We start from the raw sequence: 23399 nt of genomic DNA on the forward strand, positions 1-23399 counted from the left end.
ATTTGAAGGAGACCATCGAGCCGTGGCTCGACGGAAGTTTTAATGGGAATGGATTTCTGTATGATAAGAAATGGGGAGGCATTGTTACAAAGCAAGGGTCTAATGATTCCGGTGCTGATTTTGGGTTTGGAATTTACAATGATCACCATTATCATTTGGGATATTTTCTATATGGAATTGCAGTGCTTGCTAAGATTGATCCTGCTTGGGGAAGGAAGTATAAGCCTCAAGCATATTCGCTTATGGCTGATTTTATGACATTGAGCAGAGGATCGAATTCTAGTTTTACGCGTCTGAGGTGTTTTGATCTGTATAAATTGCATTCTTGGGCTGGAGGGTTAACTGAGTTTGCAGATGGAAGGAATCAAGAGAGTACTAGTGAAGCTGTGAATGCATATTATTCGGCAGCATTGATGGGTCTGGCTTATGGGGATCCCCACCTTGTTGCGATGGGATCGACGCTTACAGCGTTGGAAATTCACGCAGCGCAAATGTGGTGGCAAGTTAAAGAGGGAGGGAATGTATATGAGGAAGATTTCACAAGAGAGAACAGGGTAGTTGGGGTTCTATGGGCTAACAAAAGAGACAGTGCACTATGGTTTGCACCTCCTGAGTGGAGAGAATGTAGACTTGGGATTCAGCTCTTACCAATACTTCCCATTTCCGAAGTCCTTTTCTCGGATGTTGATTTTGTGAGGCAGCTTGTAGAGTGGACATTGCCTGCCTTGAACAGGGAAGGGGTTGGAGAGGGGTGGAAGGGATTTGTCTATGCCCTGCAAGGAATCTATGATAGTGAAAGTGCGCTGCAAAAGATACGAAGCTTGAATGGTTTCGATGATGGTAACACGTTGACTAACCTCTTATGGTGGATTCACAGCAGAGGCGCTGAGGATGACTCGTTTGCGCATGGGAAACACTCTTGGTTTGGTCATTACTGCCACTAGGTATTGTTAATGATTTCAAATACTTGAAAAGATAATAAGTTACATAGTTTCTGGCATTGTACCTATTTATGTATTTGATGTATGTTTCTTACAATTCCTCTGTAAGTATAAAGTCTTTGGCGGTTCGCATTCATTCTGAGTCTTTAATGCTATGTTCACATCATAAATTTTGGCATTTTGAGTTAGTGAAGTTAAAGTGGCTAAAACTGATGGATGCCCTTTAATCAAGGAAACAACACTATACAAATATTGGTAATGTAACTTTGATGGTAATTTCCTTTTGAAAGATTTGTTAGCAGCAGAAACTTGAAAGAGTAAAATATGTGAATTCGTTTTACCAGTATGTTGTCCCTTCAATTTTATGTCTGAGGTCAAAAAACCTATGAAGTTATTTATTCACAAGGCTTGTGATTTTCCAACTTAACCACAAGAATCCTGAAGGATATAAAGTATGAACTGATCTCCCATTCAGATAACTTTTCATATTAGCAAGACCCTTTTTTATTCTTTCCTTTCTAAACACCCGAAATTGTTTCTTATGTATTCTTACTAGTCACGCATGGCATCATCCTTTCATTTTTCATCAAACAATTCCTTTCTTCATTCAATTCCCATTCCCCAATTCCTTTCTTTTTTAGTTCACCTTTCCCTCCCCTCCAACTATATAAAAAATTACAACCCATTCCCTCCAACTAACTTAAACCCCTACCAAATCCAAATCTCATTCATAAATCAAACAATATAATTAGCAGTGCCAAATTAAAATTCACAATGCTAAAAAGATTACTTAAAGGTAAAAACCACCTCCTCCTCCTCCTCCTCCTCCTCCTCCTCTGCCATCATCATCACCAACACCATCACCATCCTCGTTACTGTCACTGCCCCCACCACCTTCACCTCCACCACCACCAAAGCAACCAAACATGCCATTCCTCTTCCCTAAAACAGATTCCAGAATCCTCCCAGATCCTTCAAACTTCTTCTCCCAAAACCTTCTATCAAATCCACTTCCCACAAACTCATTCTTCCAAAACTTTGTCATAAAAAACGGTGATCAACCCGAATACATTCACCCTTACCTCATCAAATCATCCAACTCCTCCCTCTCATTCTCTTACCCTTCCCACTTGGCCACCCCCACTTTCATATCCCAAGTCTTCAACCCTGACATAACCATCTCCTCCATAACCAAACCCGATCATGATTACTCTCACTTGAAGCATGTAATCACTTCCTATAGTGACCTGAGTGTAACTTTAGACATTCCCTCTTGCAACTTGCGGTTCTTCCTTGTTAGAGGAAGCCCTTTTGTTACATCATTGGTAACCAATAATACGCCACTTCTTATCACAACCATTCATGCCATCACTTCATTCTCCTCGAACAGCACTCTGACTAAGCACACCATGCAACTCAACAATGGTCAGACATGGCTTATATATACTACAACAGCAGTTACCATGACTAATAGTCGCCTTTCCGAAGTTACCTCTGATGGGTTCTCTGGCATTATTAGAATAGCATTGCTGCCTGATTCAGACACCAAATACGAGTCATTTCTTGATAGGTTCAGCACTTGTTTTGCCATCTCTGGTGATGCTTTGTTTGCGAAAGCTTTTTGTGTCGAATACAAATGGGAAAAGAAAGGATGGGGTGAGTTGTTAATGCTAGCTCACCCTCTTCACCTTCAGCTTCTGTCAACTAACGATTGTGATGTAACGATTCTGAATGATTTCAAGTATAGAAGCATTGATGGGGACCTTGTTGGCATTGTTGGAGACTCATGGGTTTTGAAAAGTTACCCTGTTTCTGTTACTTGGCATTCCGCTAGAGGAATCAAAGAATCTTCATATGATGAAATTTCTGCAGCACTTTCTGAAGATGTAAATTCTTTGAACAACTCAGGAATAATCACAACAACATCTTGCTATTACTATGGGAAATCCATAACAAGAGCAGCGAGATTGGCTTTGATAGCTGAAGAGGTTTCATTTCATGATGTCATCCCGGTGATTAGGAAGTTTTTGAAGGATGCAATTGAGCCATGGTTAGATGGAACTTTCGAAGGAAACGGTTTTCTCTATGATTCAAAATGGGGAGGAATTGTTACTTCACAAGGATCTAAAGATTCGAGTGCAGATTTCGGATTTAGTATTTACAATGATCATCATTATCATTTGGGATATTTTCTATATGCAATTGCAGTGCTTGCAAAGATTGATCCAGCATGGGGAAGAAAGTATAAGCCTCAAGCATATTCGCTTATGGCGGATTTCATGAACTTGGGAAGAAGATCAAACTCTAGTTACACCCGTTTGAGATGTTTTGATCTTTACAAATTGCATTCTTGGGCTGGAGGTCTAACTGAATTCGCAGATGGAAGAAACCAAGAGAGCACAAGTGAAGCTGTGAATGCATATTACTCTGCAGCGTTGATGGGTCTCGCTTATGGCGACACCCATCTTATTGCAACAGGATCAACTCTTGTAGCATTGGAAATGCATGCAGCTCAAATGTGGTGGCATGTAAGAGAAGGAGAAAACTTGTATGATGAAGATTTTGTGAAAGAGAATAGAATAATGGGTGTTCTTTGGGCTAATAAAAGAGACAGTGGTCTTTGGTTTGCTCCACCAGAATGGAGAGAATGTAGGCTTGGAATTCAGGTTCTGCCATTGTTGCCTATAACAGAGACATTGTTCTCTGATGTTGGTTATGTGAAGGAGCTTGTGGAATGGACAAAGGCAAATTTGAATAGGAAAGGTGTTGGTGAAGGGTGGAAAGGCTTTATCCATGCCATGGAAGGAACTTATGATAGAGAAAGTGCATTGCAGAAGATAAGAAGCTTGAAGGCTTTTGATGATGGAAACTCTCTAAGCAATTTGCTGTGGTGGATTCATAGTAGAGGTGATGTTGTTGAGGAAGAGTTTGATCATGGAAAACATTATTGTTGGTTTGACCATTATTGCCATTAGGTGCTGTTCTTTATGTTTTCATGTTTCTATAATGTAAATTTAAGAGGCTAAAGTTAAGAGTAACTAGCTATTTAACCCTTGTCTGTCTTTCATATTGATGTTTGTAAATTTGTCATTGAAAAGGTAGCGTTGAATTGAATGAGATGTTTGCCGAGTGTTATATATGTTGAATTGAATACCTCAACCTTTTATATTATAACCAATTGACTATCTAATTTGTTTCTTCATCTATTTATAATCTACAAAAGTAATTTTTTATACAATACTTTTTTAATGATACCATATCAACACTTCTAAATGCATAGTAATGTATAAGAATCAGCCAATCATCTTTAGAAAAAAAAATTTAAATTCTTATCTATTATTATTCAACTAAAACATAAATAACTAATTAAATACAATAAATATATACAAATAAAGTGTCATAATAATTATAATTATAAGAAGTTTCAATTACAAATATTCAAATCTCACATTATTTGACTTATTTATATATATTATATAAGATTTACTACTATACTATTTGATCTATTTATAAATAATGTTGCATACAACTCTTATTACTATACAAATTGTTAAAAACGACTCCAAATAAGTTTAAATTTGACACAACATCTTACTAGGTATATTTAAATATATTATTTTATATTATATTTTGGTGTTTTCATTCGAATAATTTTTTTTAACTTTTCTAATAATTATTTGCAAATAATGAAAACAACAAATTTTGAATTAATTAGGTTTATTCATATTTAATAAGTCTGGGATATAGTTAATTGTTCACGATCTCTATTGTCTACCTAGCAAAATTGTGATAGTTTATATTATCAATGCAAGAAAATTATAATATTTTTATCAAGATGAATGAAGAATTACAGCAATATCACTAAATGTAAATTACTGAACAAATGAAAAAGTACTTCGCCACATAAACGTGGGGGCATATGCAGAGACGCAAATATTGTTGGTTGAAACAAAGAAAGATAAATATCATATAGTATATCGTCATATATAAAAAAAAAGGAGAGTATCGGACTCTATTAACGGTTGATTTAAAAATCTTGATAATAAACAAAACATGTGACTGCACTACAGTATAGAACCTGGTGCGTTGATGTTCTTCGACGTTGAAATCTTGAAAATAAGTTTACAATCAAATAGCAACATATAACTAGTTTGGAGTACGAAGGACTTTCTCTTGTTGTACTCTGACCACTTTGCATTTGAGTTCTTCCATGAAGAATTCTTCTAAATTTATTATTGATTGGAGTGTGTGGCACTGGTATCAACTTCCCAAAACAACCAAGAGGCCAACTGAAAACGTGGAGAAAAATCTATTATATATTCCTATGATTTGAACTATATATGTATATGAGAAATTTTTGGAGAATAGCCATCTTTAGTATTTTTTGTTATTATTTGGACAGCACAAATATTAAATTGTCTTTAATAAATATAAATTTTATTAATTCATGTGTGTAAATTCTGAAAAAATGTAAGTACAAATTGTATTGATTTATGCGTATAAAATTTTGATAAATATAACTACAAACTATATATTTATTGTGTGCAAAATGTCTATAAATATAAGTGCAAATTATTGCTGGCTAAATACTGACAAAAAATAATAATATTTACCCGTGATGTAATATCGTTATATATATATACCTAATGTAATAATACTTACATTAGTGAATAGTATTCTATAGATTATTAGTATCATTAATCTTACCACTTAATTGAATTGGAAATTTCATTCATATTCCAGCTACCATTTAATGTTGACGGCATCTATTAGATTAATATTTTTGAAAATACAAATAAAAATATAAAGATACCTTTAGTTTTTTTTTTTTTTGACAAAAATACCTTTAGTTTGTGTTTTCGTTTTTTATTTTTATTTTCAGTGTTTTTTTTTTCAAAATTTTGTAAAAAAAAAAAAAAGATAAAAAATAGAAAATATGATTTTATTGTTTTTTATTTTTTTTTAACAAAATTTTAAAAATAGAAAACACTAAAAATGAAGAAGAAAAAAAACGAATGTTATTTGAAATTCGATAAGCATTCAAAGATTATCTTAGCGTTCAAATGCCAATGATTTTCTTACCTAATAAAGCCAATAATGACACAGATGAACCACTGCTTCCAATTAAGCCTGAATGTGGAAGTGAATTTTCCGAGGAATTCAACGATGATAAACTGGAAGAACAAAAAAAAATAGCGATTTTATTGTTTTCTTAAAATGTTCTCAAAAAAGAAGCCAAAATATAGAGAAAAGTTCAAAGAGCGCTAACCTGAAGTACAACTGTCAAGCCTATTATTCCCATAAAGAGGTAGATCTCGTGACTCCTTTAAATATGTTGAATTCATCTAGCTTCCTTGCATTAAATTCATTGAAGATCTGCACTTTTGAAAATAGAATTCTTAAGAATTTAACGTCAATGTCGAATTTAACATCAATGTCCATAAGACGGAGTAGCAAGAAATCTGGTAGAATGTGATCATGTTGATTAAGTGTTAACTCCTTGCTAGAAGCTAAGGAGCAGAATATTCATGACATTTATGTGCTTGCTTAGTTGCATTATATCAATTCTTCTGTATTACCGTTCAATTTCACTAATTTTATGCTTTGTTCCTCTAATTGCATAATTGATTAAATATTAGATTTCTACTTTGTTAGATGAGTTAAATTTAGATGAGGATCACTTAAACTATAATGCACATATGCAAAGCAGGATACCAGGATCTATCATAAGGAGCCAAAATTGATAAATCCAGGCCTCTTCTCACTAATCGAACCATAATTCAAGCTACAAGAGTCCGATTGATCAGCACCATGTCAAAGATAGCCGGATCACTGCCTACGCCCTGTTGATGTCTCAATAGCGCAACTCTGGCAAAATCAACCAGACAATGAGACAATGCAAGTACTACCAGGCTAATGGTCATGTGTTAGGGACTTGGATAATATGGGGTGTCCAAAATCGCACATCGAGTATTATAGGATGGTTAACGTTGTATTTAAAGAGAATGGTTCTTTCTCATTAACAGCTAGCTTTTAAGGTATTATTTTCCACTTTCTTTAGGAATTGAGCATACTATGTAGGGCTGGCCCATTTAGGCCTGACACACCTAAGCCTACGGGTTATACGAGTTAGCCCGTTTAAGCATGCTTTGTTCATAGGCCATAATTTTTCAGCCGGGACAGTTTATGACCAGCTCGACAGGCTAAATAGGACTGACCTATTTACTTTTATTTTTATTTTTTGAAAAATACTTTTAGCAAAAAAGGCAACTTTTTTGTCAAAAACCTTAAACAAACAATTTTTTAGTTGGTGAGTCAGATTTTCAAGTCAGATCATGGAGAATATTGACGAAAAAAAGTGTTTTTTTTAGAAATGCAAAAAAATTAAACGGGCTGCCTGTTTAGCCCGTGAGCTGGCCTATTTAACCCGAAATTTAGACAGACCTAATTCAAGGGGCAAAAATCCATCCGTTTAAACGGGTAAGCAGACTAACCCAATGAGTTTGACTTATTTTGACAGTCCTATACTCTAGCCAATAGGCCTTTCAGATTGATGAGTATTCAATAGCAATGGGAACTAGTTTCAAATTTCTGTCATTATATAAACTTTAGTATGAGTATGACATGCCAGCCATTTGAATTATGATTAGTTGCTATATAAGGATAATAAGAGAATTGATTAGAGATCAAAGTACATGAAGCAAAAGCAAAAATAAGGCCTAGAATATTAGAATATTAGATATATAGAATTAACATCCTTTATAATATCTTCTTCATATTAGATGTAACAAAATGAACACTTAGAACCTTTTGATGCATAAATCTAATGAATTATGATAATGAAATCTTTTAAGGTAGTACTTAGCATAAGATTCGAGAAATTAATGTGAAAAATTATGATATATATGCAAGGTTTGGTTATATAAATCTTATTTTCTACGTTATTATAAATGTGATTACTTAGATAGGTGTTATTCCCTATATTGTTAGAGAATAGATTAGTGTTGTCATATAAAAGTTACAGCAAATTTAGGTGTCATTAGCTCATTATAAGAGGACTTTGATATCTTTTGTAATATATCATAATAGATATTAGATAGATTACTGAAGACGAGTACTTACCTGACATAGTACAAATGCATCGAAGATCAATGTTCTCTTCAATTTAATTGCATGATCAGTTGCATCATGTGTGAAACCAGGAATGCTACCTTGAAAGTTTAAAGCGAGCAAGACAGACACCTGATATACTACCTAAAGAGCCATACTCATAATTATCAATTAAATAAGAAAATATAAAATAATATAGAAGAATTGCAAGTAACATGTATCAGATAAACAAGAGATTGTGGTTTCAAATTTCCTTAAGTTGATTGGCTATAGGTAAATAAATGGCTAAATAACCCTACTAGCATAAAATGGCATGACAGCTATCAAAATGCAAAATAAAATTTACCTGTATCAATATGTTCCTCCACATAGTATTTGAGATTAGCGGTTCTCTGAAAAGGATACAAGTTATTATCAGTTCCATGTTGACCATCCAAGCACACAGATATTATATGTTATACTTCTTTTCTTATAGCCCCAAACGAAATCAGCCCATTCTTCATAATGAAAAAGGTAAATGCAAACACAAATGATGATTTAGCTGCCTTAAAGTTTACAAGATAGACAAGTACAAATGTAAGGAGTTCAGAATCATTAGATTTATAAACTTCAATTGTGTATAAGAACAACTAAATCATCAAATGTTGCTTACATCTTCATTTTTGTACTTTACTATCTTATGCACTTTAGAGAAGTAAAAATGAGCAATTATATACATCAAATAAAGCCATTAGTTCCATGTCTTAAAACTGCTTTCTTAGGAGGGAGTTGCAAATAGATTATTATTTTTAGAGTAATACCCCCTTATCAATATAATATTCTCCTTGATCAGGCAATAATTTTCTACTAGGATCCATTGAGCTGTTAATAGGTTTGCGACAACATTTATTAAAAGTAAACTATCTATATATGTATTATGTATTGGTCAAAACAAATTAATTTTCAAAAAAACATATAAACAAAGAGGAATAAAACAATATAGCAATCAATGCAATTTCCATAAATCCATTTAGTTGTAAAAGATATAATAACTTGCAAGATAATAGATAATAAAAGGTAGAAAAATAGAATTGAGCAATCTAACCCCTTAATAGATGTGTATGCTCTCTAATCGCTCAAGTATTTAGGATTGATTCACTCAATTCTCTTTTAATCTTACTTTTTAAAACTTATTTTTCATCTAACAATCAACAATTATTCAATTCATGCATACAAGTATCATGAGAACTTTTCAAAAAATGTAATAGAATTAGGGTCAAGGTAAGATTGTATTTGATCAAGTGGACTTGAAATTGAATTTTTGATTAACTTAAACTTCTACATAACCTATAACAATCTATTAAAATCTAATACAAAACTAACTACCCATTATTCCCTTTTTCATATACTCATGCATTCTTTTCAATTCATATCACATATGTATTTATTTCTCAATTTTTTTTAGGTAACATTTGTCCCCCTTTTTTATTTTTTTTTTCATTCTCTTTTTCTTCTTTTTTTTTTTTCAATAACATAATATATACAAAAAGATTAATGAATATAGTTCAACATTCAATGTATGTGTATGTACCTAATTTTTGAGATTTTCAATGAAAATACAAAATATCCATTTTTTCTTTTACCAATATTTTTCAAATTTCTCCACACTAAGATAATACACACTCTCACTAGTCTAAACTAATTAAAATTCCAAATTAAAGGATATTTATTTTTTTTTTCACTTAGGGGTAGTGATGTACTAAAATTAAGTACAAAATGTGATTAACCAAATAAATAAAAACACAAAGACATAAATAAATGCTAATTAAATTTAACCAAATAAATAAATAAATAAAAAGGGTTATTATCTTAAATTTAACCAAATAAAGACATAAACAAATGCTAATTAATTATATTTTCACATGTCACGTAACTAATTAGTCGATCAACAATATGAATTATAACAAAATTCTAATCTCTCGTACAAATATCTAAATTACGTACTTGCATTCATGTATTTAGAAAATTTCGGTGTATGCATGACCTCCAAATCCAAAGCACGCATGAAAGATGGCTTCTCACACAGATGTTGGTTTGCTAGTGCATTTGCCACTTCTGCCACATCTGCCTCCATAGTGCCGTCAGCTCGATTTTCATCTCAATCTGGACCAACGACTTCGTAATTACTTTCAAACTCTTCTTCACTGTCACTGTTGTAATATTCCCGTTTAATATTTCAGTCGGCTTCAGATTGTTCAAACTCAATATACAACTCAATAAACGACATCTGAGAGCGACTTTCAATATACATTGAAAACATCTCTTACTTGCCCGCTTCATCAGTTACATATTTAGCTTGAAATTGAACGAATCCACCAAATATCAGTATAGGATACTTGTATAAAATACATGATACTCTTCTTGACATTTCAGAATCTTTCTTCTCACAAATCACACATTTTAGTTCTTCAAATGAGATTGTGAATGGAATAACATTATCTAACGGATTTTCATATACAAATTTCACTCTTTCAGATATTTGTAACAAAATCTAACCATAATAATATACTTTTAATACAACTCTATCATCTATTTTTTTTCTCACCCCAATATGAACTTCACTGTAATTTTTTAAAGCACAAAGAAAAATACGAGAGGAGGAGAGTTCTGGAGGGGCTGAAGGAAGAAGAAGAAGAAGAGGAGAGATTTGGAAACTCAAGTACGAATTGTATATATATAGTCAAACAAATCGATTGGTCTGATTTCTATTTAGGCATTAAAATAATTTCTTTAACACAAATCAAATGGTCCGATTTACTTTAGCTCGAAATAAAAAAAATTTAAATAATACTGAAATCGGACGGTCCGATTATTTTCATATAATTTTAAAATTTCTTCTTCACATAAATTGGACCATCCGATTTATATACCAACTTTTACCAACAAAAAAATCCGACGATCCGATTTCTTCTACATAAATTTCAAAAAGCAGCCACCACATCAAGGTATGACACACCCAATCTCCATAACAAGGCACAACAACACAATATGCGTATCGAATAAAATTAGCCCACACGTTTCGTTTGGTTAGTGAGTAGAGACAAATAAGACACAAACATAAAGACACAAAATGACATAGACACAATGAGACATGAAATTTGAGAACTTGTTTGGTACTCAAGAAAATAACACTACTTATAATTTACCATTCTAACAAAATGACTATGTTATCTCTGCCACAAACCATCAACTCCACTTCTTTACCATTATTTCAGTTCAAATTACCACCATTAAAACCTCCATAACCACCTAGTGATGGACTCAGAAAATTTATGTTGGGACAAAAATAATACATATTACTATCAAAAGATATATTAATTCAAAGTATAAAGTATATTTTTTGTCCCTGAAGTTTGACAAAAGTTTCAAAAATACCCTTAAGTTTTATTTTGTTTTAATTTTGTCCCAAAAATTTTCGATTTGCAATAAATATATCCCTAACGGCTAATTTTTCAAAAAATTTAAGACAAATTCAACAACAATTTTATAAGAACAACCCTCAACAAAAGTAAATTAAGCATAATTTTTATGCATTATTGTTAAATTGGTCTTAGATTTTTTGAAAAATTAACCGTCGAATATATATTTGATACAAATCAAAAACTTTTGGGATAAAATTGAAACAAAATAAAACTTAGGAGTATTTTTTAAATTTTAGTGACTTCAAATTCTAGTGGTAGCTTTCTTTTGAAATATTTCTCCATTACTATTTCTAAAAATAAAAATATATATTCTAAATTAGTAAATTGATCAATTCACTTTAAAAATTTATATGCAACATAATTACATATAATAGAATAGAACGAAAGATAAACAAATAATTAATAAGGATCACTAAATTGAAAATAAAATAAAATATATAAATTTATGAAAAGAATAAAAAATAAATTAATACCTAAACTATAATTGTTTAAATTAAAATTTGTAATTGAAAATATCAAAAAGAGTAACAATGAAATTGAAAGATACATAAAGTCATATAGAGCTATATAAAACAAAAAAAAAATTAAAATTTACCTTTTGATGAAGTGAAGATGACCACTAGATAAGGAATAGAAAAAGAATGTTGAAAATATGAAACTAAGAAGAGGGTTTACGAGAATAAATGAGTGACGACTGAAATTTGAGAATAAAAGAAGACTAAATTTGATCTAATAGTCAATATAATAAAAAGATAAAATGGGTTTGGAATTTTTAATAATTGGACTTAGTTTATTTATAGTGTAGTCATTTAAAATTTAAAATGGGGGCATATTATATATGTATATTTTTTTTGTTTAAAAAAATAAAATGAGAGTAGAGGCAAGTGCCCCCCGTTACCAAGCGTAGGTCCGTGCCTGTAACCACCTCTCTACTACCATTTCAATACAAATTACAACTATTAATAATAGCAAATAGATAATAAATTAAAAATAAACACAATTTTCAATCAATATCTAAATAAAAAAATAATATATGAATTAAAAAAATAAAACAGAGAACTATATGGATCTGACAACAAGGAAGAGAGGTGGAAGGATTGTAGAAGAAAAGCGGAGGCGAAACCAGAAGAGGCAAAGAAACGAAGGTAGATCTATGAATAAATTGAGAGAGGAAGAGGGAGGCGGGCGACGATGAAGAATTTGGCAAAGACAGATGCAAAGCAGAAGCGTCGACGAATCTAAACGGAGGAAGGCTCGAAGATGAGGGAGATAAGAGGGAGAAAAGACTTGAAGCAGTGGAGATAAGAAAAATGAGGAGAGGCAGTGAAAGAGGAGGAGGAAGATGAGGAGGAGGAGGAGGAGAAGAAAAAAAGGATAAAAGAATGGAGGTAGTGGGGAGGGACAGAGAAAGTGAGGCGGCAGTTAGGGTGGGAAGCATGGAAGAAAGGAGGCAATGAAAAAGAAGGTAAAAAAAAAAGAAAAAAAAAAGAAGTGGATTATGGTTAAAAGGAGAAGGGTATAAATAAAAAATAAAAAAGATAATAAGGACAAAAGTGAAAATAAAAATCTGTCTTAGTCTCAAATGTGTGTCGCACATTAAAGATGAGACATTAAAAACTTGTATTTTGTATCTATGTGTGTATCACCATATCTATGATAATTTTGTGTCTCATTAAATAAATAATATACATGTGTTATTGTATCTATGTCTCAGAGGTCACATTTGTTGTGAGGTACTAGGATGGAGACCGAGAGATTGAGATTCATTATCATGTTTGTTAGTCCAATGATTGGTACTAAAATTTCTGACGCAGGAGCAAGTATGTTAGTAGGTTAATTATATTAGTTAATTATAATAAGGGAATATAAGTCCCATATTGTTTAGGATAGTGAACTTTGTGTTATGTATTAGTCCCACATCGTCTAAATTATGAAGGCTTTTTCTTCTCCTACTACTATAAATAACTCATGTACCTTTTATTTATGAAATAGAAGTTGAAGTTGATTTTTGAATATGAAATAAGCCGTGTGCTTATTTTTCTCTAGGCTCTTTGAGAGTAAGAGGTGCATCCTTGGCTTGGCCGACCAAGGTGGGTTTATGGCTATTTTCACCATAGTGGGGTTGCTAACCTCGCCAAGATTGGTGAATCTAAACTATGTCACCATAGTGGAGTTGTTAACCTCGCCAAGATTGGTGGCCCCAAGCGGACGTCCTGGCGTCAGTTTGGTATCAGAGCAAGGTCGGTCCTCGTGGCCTTCACCTTGCTTGATTTGTGGTGCAGGTTTTTGGCGTAGATTCGCTAATGAGATCTTTTTGGTGTGGATTCATCAATGAGATCCTGCCACGGATTTTGTAAAATTTTATCTGATTTGTGAGTGTGGGTCTTTGGTGTGGATTCATCAAGGAGATCTTTTGGTGTGGATTCATCAAGGAGATCATCTGCTATCACAAGTCATTTCACGCAAGAGTTCTTTCAACCCAGGGAGAATGACGCAGGAGCAAGTATGTTAGTAGGTTAATTATATTAGTTAATTGTAATAAGGGAATATAAGTCCCATATTGTTTAGAATAGTGAATTTTGTGTTATGTATTAGTCCCACATCGTCTAAGTTATGAAGGCTTTTTCTTCTCCTACTACTATAAATAACTCATGTACCTTTTATTTATGAAATAGAAGTTGAAGTTGTGCTTATTTTTCTCTAAACTCTTTGAGAGTAAGAGGTGCATCCTTGGCTTGGCCGACCAATGTGGATTTATGGCTATTTTCACCATAGTGGGGTTGCTAACCTCGCCAAGATTGGTGAATCTAAACTATGTCACCATAGTGGGGTTGTTAACCTCACCAAGATTGGTGGCCCCAGCGGACGTCCCGGCGTCAATTTCAATCTCTGTCTCCAAAATTTCAGTATTTTAGTACCTCCAAAAAGTGGAGACACATGGAACTGAAATTTTTGGAGATGGAAACTGAAACTTTAATAACATTTTATGCCTAAAATATCCATATTTCAATTAGTTAATTCTAACTTTATCCTTTGTATAAATTAAATTAAAAATTTATTCTTATTTTTGTTTTTGTCTCCCACTTTACACCAAATACAATCTTAAAACTTATTTCAGTTTCTATCTCTCAATATCTGTCTTTCAGTTTTAGGGGCTGTTTGGATAGGTATAGTATTAATGTCTGGTACAATTTTTAAAATCAAATTGCAACTTTTTAAAAAACTATTTAGTGCTTATGAAGAAGTTAAAAAAAATGACTTCTCTTATGATAAAAAACTTTTTATTATTATTCTCTTAAAATAAACACTTTTAGAACTAAAAAATTAAATACAAAATAACTTATTTATAAATTATTTTTAATATAAATATTTATTATTTAAGCTATTTTTTTTAAAATAAACTTGATTAAACTGATTATCCAAACTGGACCTTAATCTCTCAATCTTTGTCTGTCTTCTAAACGCTAGCTCGATAGTTACCGTAGTTTTAAGTTTAGTTTGGTAAAACTTTTTGAAGAGGTGCTTGTACTTTTTAAAAGTTCAAATTCCTCATTTTCGATTGAGGTACTTTTGAAAACACTTTTTAAAATTTAAAAGTCTAATATAGCCTTATATGTTAACTAATTTTAAAATTTAATGTTTACATTTATGTCTATTATAGTATTTTTAAATTTTAAAAGTTATTTTACCAAACGCAATTGATGTTGCTTGTGTTTATTAAAAGCTATTTTTTATTTGAGACTTGGTTTGGTAAAGCTTTTATTTTTTGAAAGTAACTTATGAAAGTAGCTTTTTAAAAGCTGCAGTGTTTGGTAAAATCAAATTAAAAATGACTTTTAATAAGTACAAGCACCACAATTGTGTTTGGTAAAACAAATTTTAAAATTTAAAAAAAATTATAATAAACATATTTATAACGAAGAATAATTTATTTTTTTAAATTCTTTAAAATTTTATATAATATTTTAAAATAAAAAATTCATAATAAACATAAATATAATAAATAAACTCTTTTATTTTTTAAATTTAAAATTTTATATAAGTATCATAAAAATTTATTTTATCCTAAACATCATCATTAAAAATACTAAATTATGTAATTCAAATTTTAGAAATTAATAGTTTAATATTTATTTGATTGTACTAATATAAATAGAATTATCATTGGTCAATAATAAAATTTGTATATAATTCAATTTTAGTATTGAGTACGTCCATTACCCACCTATATATATTAGCTTACCTTTATAGATTATAAAAAAGGGGACACATATTTCAAATAAACTACTCTTAGGCTGGGTTTGGTAAAACTTTTTCAGGAGGTGCACAAGCACGTCATTTTGCGTTTGGTAAATTAAAAAGCTAAAGTGCTTGTGCTTGCGGCTTTTAAAAGTTAGGGGTGCTTTTGAAAGCACCTAGGAGGGAGCTTTTCAAAGCTGGCTTATGCTTACCAAATTTTTTTCATTTTCCCACACATATTTCCCGCTATTATATTGCCATTAAAATCTTCATATATTTCTAACTTCTCTTCCTAACCTTCATAAAATCTAACACAATCTTCATATATTTTTTTATTTTTCAACCTAATCTTCACAAATTTCAACACAAATACATCTCTATCACATATTAGGTATGAACTTCTATCTATTTATATTATTTTTTTTTGCGTTAATTTTGTATTTTTTCAGTAGATCTATTATGTTTGTTTGTTTTTTTCTGTTCTTTGAAACGGGAAGAGGTTGATGAAAACCAATCATAAAATTTTTTTTGCATGAGCATTAGTCCAAATTATAATAACAACATGTATATACATATGTAAATATAGATATATAATCATAAGAGTAGTTTATTTGAGATATGTGTCCCATTTTTTATGATCTGTAAAGGTGAGCCAATATACATAGGTGGGTAATGAATGTACCCAGTACTAACATTGGATTACATACAAATTTTATTATTGACTAATGATAAATCTATTTATATTAGTACAGAGAATAAATCAAGTAAATATGTTAATTATTAGTCTCTAAAATTTGAGATTCAATTAGAACTCCAAAATTTGATTCATGAATCATATTATCAGTTTATTGTTTCTTGTGATTTTTTTTCAAGTAATATCAGTTTATTGTTTCTTGTGATTTTTTTTTTCAAGTAATGTTAATTAATTATTCTATGATTCTTTTGTTTTTATAATATATCCGGTTCCTGTGTTATTATTAGCCTACTAGAATAGAATAATATTGTATGTTTATTAGTCTTATTAATTGATAATAATACTTTATAAAATTTATTATTGTGTACCACATAACAAGTATTTAGGTATACCTGACTTAAAATTTTATGATTTACTTTGTTTTCAATCTTTCAATTTTTGTATGAACTTATGGAATAATTTTTGTAAGTTTGATGGATACAACAATGAATTTGATCACATCTGAAGAGAAAAATGATGGAAAAGAAATTGCACAATGAAGGACGTTGAGTTTGAAGAAGAAGATGGATATGGCTATGAAGGTGAAGCTGAAAATGGAGTTGAAAAAGTTGGAGATGAGTTTCTTGGAACTATGGAGATGGTTCGAAATAATATAGCATTAAGTTTGATTGGTGGAAAAAATTAGATTATAGTAATTTAGGTAATTTAATATTTTTAGTAATGATGTTTAGGATAAAATAAATTTTTATGATACTTATATAAAATTTTAAAGTTAAAAAATAGAAGAATTTATTTATTATATTTATGTTTATTATGAATTTTTTATTTTAACATTATTTTATTTTAAAATCTTATATAAAATTTTAAAGAATTTGAACAAAAAAATTAGTTTTTTGTTATAAACATGTTTATTATAATTTTTTCAACTTTTAAAAGCTGTTTTACCAAACACAATTATGGTGCTTGTACTTATTAAAAATCATTTTTAATTTGATTTTACCAAACGTAAGTGCTGCAGTTTTTAAAAAGCTGTCCTTTAAAAGACAGCTTTCGTAAGCTACTTTTAAAAAGCAAAAACTTTACTAAATTAAACCTTATGATTATAAATTAACTTTTAAAAGATGGCTTTTTACTAGAAAGTAGACAATATGCACCTTATCCAACTAGCGTCCTTGAGTCCAGAATTGCCAGAACCCTGCAACTCAGCGTAAAACCCTCTTTTCTCTTCCACTCTTAGCACTCATAAAGTTTTTCCTTCTAACAGTAATCTAACAAACAAACCGTCTCAATGCTCAATCGATAACTTCCCTCATCTTCTCAAATGGAACTCACTTCCTCTTTCATACTCTCCCGCAATTACTCCTTCTCATCCTCCCTCTCCCCATTCCAAACCAACAACCCCAAAGTACCCCTCATCACTACCACCACCACCACCGGCAGTCCCCATTCCCTCCGCATTATCGCCGTTGCCAACGCCGTAAATGACCCGCCCCCACAGAATCCGCAACCTCTTCCTGAAAACAGCCCCCAGCGGCTCCTGAAGGAGCTCGCGGAGCGCAGGAAGATAACATCCCCAAAGAAAAAATCTCCGCCAAGAAGGTTCATCCTGCGTCCCCCACTAGACGACAAAAAACTCGCAGAGAGATTCCTCAACAGCCCCCAACTAACTCTCAAATCATTCCCCTTACTCAGCTCCTGCCTTCCTTCCAGGTGCCTCAACGCCGCCGACAACACGTGGATCGACGACTGCCTTCTAGAAGCCAAGCAAGCCTTGGGGTATCCTCTAGAACCTTCAGCTTCATTGGATGATGATAACCCCGCGAAGCAGCTCGACACTCTGCTGTACCTTGCGTTTCAGCACCAGGGGTTCGAGAGGTCCCGTGCGAGGCACGTGAGGTGCGGGCACTCGAGGCTGTTCTTTCTTGGGCAGTACGTGCTGGAGCTTGCCTTTGCTGAGTTTTTTCTTCAGAGGTATCCGAGGGAGGGGCCGGGTCCGATGCGTGAGAGGGTGTTTGGCTTGATTGGGAAGTCGATGATGCCGCGGTGGATTAAGGAGGCGAGTTTGCACAATTTGGTGTTCCCTTTTGATGATATGGATAAGCTTGTTAGGAAGGAAAGAGAGCCACCCGTCAAGTAAGCTCTCTCTCTCTCTCTGAGTCTTGGTTATACTACATTGTCCCTTTCTATGCTATTGTGCTACTATTTAACTATCATCATTCGCTTTGCACTATGTTTGGGAGTTTCGAATAGAGGAATAGAAAAGTGTGATGTAGAGCCAGTTGCTTGTTTGGGAGTTTAAGACAGTAAGGGAAAGAAAATTAGATTCATTGTCTGGGAGTTATGTAATTGGTGAATGGAATGAAAATCACAAAATCATTTGAACCCTTGCTAACTTGCTTACTGCAATAGCTTTTTACCCTCCTACTCCGACTGGCACCTTATGAGAAATCAAAGTCTTTGGGTTCCAAAAATCCCCAGAGGAGTATGGCCGCAATGATGAAATTTAAAGGAATTGACAGACAGGCATTAGGGAGTGTCAGGGCAGTCTGACCGTCTTCCTGGTCGTGTCTGGCTGGCTAGGACAGGCCCCTGGTCGAGTTTGACCAGCCAAATTGGCCTTGGCACCCCATGGTTGTGTCTAGCCCTGACCGAGTTTGGCTGACCAGACTAGCCCTGACCAGCACGCAACGACCCACTCTCGCCACTAGAGCAATTTACGACAGCCAACAGCCAGCCAAGGAGAACATAGTGGAATGCAATACTAGAGGGCTAGGCCCCCAACTGCTATTCGGCAAATGAGTGGTGGGCACACACATCGCTTCATCCGGTGTACACCAGTCCCTTCAGTCCGCAATGATCCTTGAATATCCGGGGGACTGTGTGCCTTAAACTTGGTCGTACTCATAACCGTATTAGGTCTCCGAGGTGAACAGCCTCTGGTCAATGGAATTGTTAGATAAATTAGTCAATTGGAAGTAATAACAGTAGCAATGAGATTTGAAGCATAACTTTGTACATGCAACTCAAGCCTCATATCGCTGGACTTGTCCAAGTTACTTATCTGGTTAATTTTCTCAAATGCAAGACTTCTACGACAGATGTTTTCATTTAGAAATGAAGTGAAGCAGAATGCAGTTTCAACAGTGAAATTGTGTTTATGCAAAGTGGTATTTTGACTTGCTGGTCAATAGATTAGTATTCTTTTTGGTTAATGATACAAAATTACATGATGGACCTTATGTAAACAATGATGACTATGTGATAGTAGTATAGTTGCTTTTATCGTTTATTTATCCCATGAGAGTGCCTTGTCTGCTTTTGTCTTTTATTTCTCCCATGGGAGTGCCTTGCCTGTGAATGTACTCTGTATTTTGAAGTTGCCGCAGTTTTGCTGATGGAATAATTATTTTGATTGATGTAGAGGACTTTAGTCTAACCAGCACACTAGAATTCTACTAAGAGGATATGCCCTTATTCAAGTTTAAGAACATCCCTGCATTCTCACATGGGGAATGCTTCTTGATTGGTACCCATGACTGATGAAATTGAATTGATTAATTAGGGTAACCTAATAATTTCTTCTCATGAATGAAGCTTGTGTTTTTAGGTGCTTGGAGGATGCTAAATATCTTTTCTCTTTTATTTTCTGTTTTGGTGTTTCTTTTTTATTATTTATTTATTAGCTTCAAAATAGAAGCTACCTGTGTAATCCAAAGCTAGATCCTTGTAATCTTGGATAACTAATGTAAATAGATGTTATTATTTGTAATGTTACCCATGACTTTGTGGCATCGGCATGAGACCATGATTTTGTATGTCTATCTGTTGCCATCTTCCTTTCAAGACCATGGTGTTACAGCTCATGGTTTGTAAATTATAGACATATGAGTCTTACAATCAAAATGATAGTATGGTGAAAAGAGAAACCATGCTGAGTGGCAACTCCAGAACCCCCAGTTTTCTTTTTAATTTTTTTTTAAATTTCTCTTTTTGGACCCATCTTAATCAATGGAATTGATCTTTAACATAATATGTTCCTGAAGTGTATTGTTCACAGATTTTCTGCATTTCTTATTCCATTTTGTAGGTCTGTCTTTTGGGCTCTATTTGGGGCAATCTATTTGTGCTTCGGTATGCCGGAAGTATACCGTGTTCTTTTTGAAGTCTTTGGAATGGATCCAGATGCTGACTATTGCCAGCCCAAACTGCGTAGACAACTCGAAGATGTAGATTATGTGTCTACTGAATTTGAAGCCAAGATAAGCTGGCAAGACATGGTTGCCTATAAGGCAAGCTCTACAAACCTTTCTTTCTTAGCGTTATTTGTTTTAACAGTTAGCATGCAAAAAGCTAGAGATATTATGTAGATATCATAGCTGTTAAAACTTGGACTAGCCGAATTATAAATTCAATTCTGTTTCTACGCACTACTGTGCTGCCAAATATACTAGCAAATTTCTTGGCTTATTATATAAATCGCATCTGTTACTATTAGGAGACAAAGCAATGGTGTTAACTGTTCTGCGTTCAGCCTCCTGCAGATGCCCTGTTTGCACATCCGCGGTTGTTCAGAGCCTGTGTTCCCCCAGGCATGCATCGGTTCAGAGGGAATATATGGGATTATGATTGCAAACCAAAGGTTATGCAGACCCTTGGATATCCACAGGAAATGAATGATATGACTCCAGGTATTACCGAAGCCCGGAACATAGAGCTCGGACTTGGATTGCAGGTAGAGCTATATTGTTGCATCTAATGCCTTCCCTTTATCCCGACTGGGGTTACTGCACTCACGTTATGAGGTCTGACCTTATTGAATTCGTTGTCGAACTGCAGCTATGTTTCTTGCATCCATCAAAGTACAAACTTGAGCATCCTCGATTTTGCTATGAAAGATTAGAATACCTTGGCCAAAAGATACAGGTATTTCATTTGACCACACTCTGGTTTCACTATTGAAATATATAACTAAAACTTTTTGTTGTCTTCAATGCTTACGATATAATCTTTTTCCATTTTTATTCTTGAATATTGTACAGGATTTGGTGATGGCTGAACGACTGCTGATGAAGCATTTAGATGCTCCTGGGCTGTGGCTACAAAATAGGCACCGCCGCCTTCTTATGAACAAGTATTGTGGAAGATATTTGAGGGCTAAACATCTTCACCATTATATTATATATGGTGAAAGTGTTCAAGATAAGTACGCGCACAATCGGCGACTGAGAAACCCAGCCAACACAGCAGTTCAACAAGCTCTTCATGGACTTTCATATGCTGTTTATGGGAAACGTGATGTGAGACGTCTGATGTTTGAGGTTTTTGACTTTGAGCAAGTCCAACCTCAAGAAGTCTAAAAAATGAAGAGATAGTAGTGAAACGAGGATAAAAGAACCTTCTCCTTTTCCTCATCCTTCGCCATTTCCTTCTTCCTTTACATTTTCTCTCGTTTTATTCTTTTACACTTCATTTAGGCCATACCCTGATATTTTATAATTTACCTCCTAGTCCTAGTGATTTCTGAGTTATTTTGAAGTTTCCTTGGTGTATATAATAATTGTATATTTTCTTTTAATCAATTTTGATGGTGCAGCCTATACAATGAAAAAATGCATTGAGATGAGGATACATGTGACTATTGTTCCGTTGCATAATGTCTGGTTGGTGGAGTAAGGCTGCCCTTGGTTGATGTATACTCGTAAGACATTAGAGATATGGATACAAATTACTAGTGTGTATATATATTGTATTTGATAAAATATTGAATTAAGACACAATAAAATTGTGAAAAGTCTATATTGTCCTTCATAATAATATTTCTTTTGGGAAAAATAAGATATTCACCGTTGCTATCCCCATCTCTACCATCATAGATTCATCCGGTACACATTTAGCCAGAAATCAATAACCGAAAATTAAGTAATGGAAGAACACCACTTATTTTTCAAAAAAAGGAAAACATAAAGGAAGAACACAACATAGGAGAAAAACGACAAAGATGGGAGGCGGCAGAGCCGGAGCCAAAGACGGAGGAAGAGGCGACCAAGGGGGGAGGAAGATGAACACAGATATGAGGAAGAGGCGAGGTAGAGAGAGAAGGCATTGGAGGATTGCTAGAGGCCATGAGGAGGAAAGGAGAGAAGAGCACAAAGGGGAGGTGAAAGCACACGAGCAGACCACAACAACGGCGACGAGGTGAGAAGAAAGGAGGGAGGGAGGAAGAAAGGGTAAAATTGAAAATAAAAGAAATGAGGATAAAATTGTAAAAATTATCTGTGTCTATATCAAATGTTGTGCCTCAACTTATTAGAGGTACACTAAATACATGTTATTTGTATCAATTTGTATATTAATGTGTTTTTTAAAATTTAGAGTAATTACTCAAATTAGTTTTTGAAAATTTTAGAATTGGACATTTTAATCTCCAAAGAAAATTAATACACAGATCAATCCTTAATGTTTTATTCCGTCAGATAAATCAGTCCCCAATTCATTTTCCAGCAAAGTAATTATCCAGATCAGTCCTAAAAAATTTTAAAAATGGACATTTTAATCTAAAAAAAAACTAATGTATAAATCAATCCCCAATGTTTTTCTATTAGACATAATAGTCTTCTGTCCAAAAATAAAATAAAATAAAATTATTATTATTATTAATTACACAATAATATTGTACTATATTTTTTGTATTTTTTGAACAAAAATAATAATAAATTTATTTATTAAATTCTTATAATAATAATAATAATTGAAAAAGTCAGTTAAAAGCAACGCATTATCAATTATTTTGGAGGAATGTTAATATTATTTGTATTTAATTTGATATACTGATATTATAAAATAATTTTATGTGTATTTTTAATTACGTAATATTATATTAATAAAATAAAATAATTATTTTTTATATTGATTGTGTAAATAATTAAAAAAAAATGTAACTGCATAATTATATTA

At 33.0% G+C, this 23399-nt stretch overlaps 4 protein-coding genes across 8 annotated transcripts in view; 3 read left to right on the forward strand and 1 right to left on the reverse strand.

The window, feature by feature from the left end:
• LOC107471480 (probable endo-1,3(4)-beta-glucanase ARB_01444) overlaps positions 1-1077 on the forward strand; it is a gene marked incomplete in the record, with an annotated part of 2680 nt that extends 1603 nt beyond the window's left edge. Inside the window, 1 exon segment of the mRNA XM_052255218.1 lies at positions 1-1077. This exon segment is cut by the window's left edge and continues 904 nt beyond it. Coding sequence (XP_052111178.1) covers positions 1-944 — 944 coding nt within the window.
• Positions 1078-1741: 664 nt separating this feature from the next.
• Positions 1742-3993, forward strand: LOC107471402 (probable endo-1,3(4)-beta-glucanase ARB_01444; the record flags this gene model as incomplete). Its single annotated transcript, XM_016090862.3, has 1 exon — positions 1742-3993. A coding segment is annotated over one exon (2175 nt), but the record flags the coding sequence as incomplete, so codon positions are not given.
• An 898-nt stretch (positions 3994-4891) lies between these two features.
• Positions 4892-23399, reverse strand: part of LOC107471453 (calcium-transporting ATPase 8, plasma membrane-type) — a 101400-nt gene continuing 82892 nt past the window's right edge. For 2 of the 4 annotated variants that reach the window (XM_052255900.1, XM_052255903.1), the window contains 2 exons: positions 6024-6115; positions 4892-5230 (listed from right to left, as the gene is read on the reverse strand). In XM_052255900.1, the coding sequence (XP_052111860.1) occupies positions 4969-5230; positions 6024-6115 (354 nt within the window). In that variant the 3' untranslated portion in view covers positions 4892-4968. Of the gene's footprint in view, positions 5231-6023; positions 6116-6210; positions 6318-8063; positions 8196-8397; positions 8444-23399 lie in introns of those variants that run through there. The other 2 variants (XM_052255902.1, XR_008004601.1) reach the window with 2 other exon arrangements.
• Positions 17594-22258, forward strand: LOC107471454 (ribonuclease III domain-containing protein RNC1, chloroplastic). Of its 2 annotated transcripts, XM_016090921.3 has the most exons (5): positions 17594-18578; positions 20533-20734; positions 20977-21177; positions 21282-21368; positions 21485-22254. In XM_016090921.3, the coding sequence occupies exons 1-5, from the start codon at positions 17767-17769 to the stop codon at positions 21800-21802; spliced, it is 1620 nt and encodes a 539-aa protein (XP_015946407.1). In that variant the 5' UTR covers positions 17594-17766; the 3' UTR covers positions 21803-22254. The 2 variants fall into 2 exon arrangements, with proteins under 2 accessions (XP_015946407.1, XP_020988165.1); XM_021132506.2 differs by lacking the exon at positions 17594-18578 and having other exon boundaries at positions 20607-20734; positions 20987-21177; positions 21485-22258.

Source organism: Arachis duranensis, chromosome 10 (assembly GCF_000817695.3).
Source record: "Arachis duranensis cultivar V14167 chromosome 10, aradu.V14167.gnm2.J7QH, whole genome shotgun sequence".
In the NCBI taxonomy this organism is placed as follows: domain Eukaryota; kingdom Viridiplantae; phylum Streptophyta; class Magnoliopsida; order Fabales; family Fabaceae; genus Arachis; species Arachis duranensis.